The 1,285-nt window shown below is 51.8% G+C and overlaps 1 protein-coding gene across 1 annotated transcript in view; it reads left to right on the top strand.

Moving 5' to 3' along the window:
- Positions 1-37: 37 nt before the first annotated feature.
- Positions 38-1,285, top strand: part of WRAP53 (WD repeat containing antisense to TP53) — a gene marked incomplete at its 5' end in the record, with an annotated part of 10,494 nt that continues 9,246 nt past the window's right edge. Inside the window, 2 exons of the mRNA XM_015829285.1 lie at positions 38-130; positions 1,129-1,261. Coding sequence (XP_015684771.1) covers positions 38-130; positions 1,129-1,261 — 226 coding nt within the window. The remainder of the gene's footprint in view (positions 131-1,128; positions 1,262-1,285) is intronic.

The raw sequence follows: 1,285 nt of genomic DNA, 5'->3' as shown, positions 1-1,285 counted from the left end.
CCTTCTCCCTTCCCTTCACTGCCTTCTCTCCCCGTGCAGCCTGGCCAGCAGCAGCCGAGACAACCCCGTCCACGTGTGGGATGCCTTCAGTGGGGAGCTACGGGCCTCTTTTCGCCCCTACAACCACCTGGTGAGTAGGTCCGAAGGCGAGGGCCTCCCCCACTCAACCTCCCCCCCCACACCCCAGCCCCCTGGGCTTTTGACCTCGTCCAGGAATGAATCACCCAGTTAATCATTCGGAGGTCTTTGTACTTTGTTCTGTTAATGAACCATCTTTGAAACACGGCGTCCAGTTTTGGTCACCACGATGTAAAAAAGATGCTGAGACTCTGGAAAGAGTGCAGAGAAGAGCAACAAAGATGATTAGGGGACTGGAGGCCAAAGCATATAAGGAACGGTTGCTGGAATTGGGTAGGTCTAGTTTAACGAAGAGAAGGACGAGGGGGGACATGATAGCAGTATTCCAGTATCTCAGGGGTTGCCATAAAGAAGAGGGAGTCAAGCTATTCTCCAAAGCGCCTGAAGGCAGGACAAGAAGCAACGGATGGAAACTCATCAAGGAGAGAAGCAACCTAGAACTAAGGAGAAACTTCCTGACAGTTAAAACAATTAACCAGTGGAACAACCTGCCTCCAGAAGCGGTGAATGCTCCAACACTGGAGGTTTTTAAGAAGAGACTGGACAGCCATTTGTCTGAAATGGTATAGGGTTTCCTGGCTGAGCAGGGGGTTGGACTAGGTGGCCTCCAAGGCCCCTTCCAGCTCTGAACCTATGATTCTATTACAATCAGTAGGACGAATTGCCGCCAGAAGTTGTGGGTGCTTCATCCCTGGAGGTTTTTAGGAAGAGACCGGACAGCCATTGGTCTGAAACGGTATACACTTTCCTGCCTGAGCTGGGGGGTTGGACTAGATGACCTCCGGGGTCCCTTCTAACTTTTGTCATTCTGTAATTCTGTTCTGTAAATGAATGCAACCTAATCGAAAACACAAAAAAACGTCCTGGGGGAAAAGCTTGAGGCTCTTCAATTACACACACACACACACACACACACACACACACACACACACACACGCAGAGAGAGAGAGAGCTTGACCAGAGAACTGTCTGTCTGTCTTTTCGGTCCAGGACGAGCTGACGGCCGCCCACTCGCTCTGCTTCACTCCTGACGGCGCCCAGCTCTTTTGCGGCTTTGACAAAATGGTGCGCGTGTTCGACACATCGCGGCCCGGCCGGTCGTGCGAAAACAGACCCACATTTGGTGAGTTGACACTCGTTCGGATTG

Source organism: Protobothrops mucrosquamatus, unplaced genomic scaffold (genome assembly GCF_001527695.2).
Source record: "Protobothrops mucrosquamatus isolate PMUCROS unplaced genomic scaffold, P.Mucros_1.0 scaffold5744, whole genome shotgun sequence".
In the NCBI taxonomy this organism is placed as follows: Eukaryota; Metazoa; Chordata; class Lepidosauria; order Squamata; family Viperidae; genus Protobothrops; species Protobothrops mucrosquamatus.
This window is presented reverse-complemented; position numbering and strand designations above follow the sequence as displayed.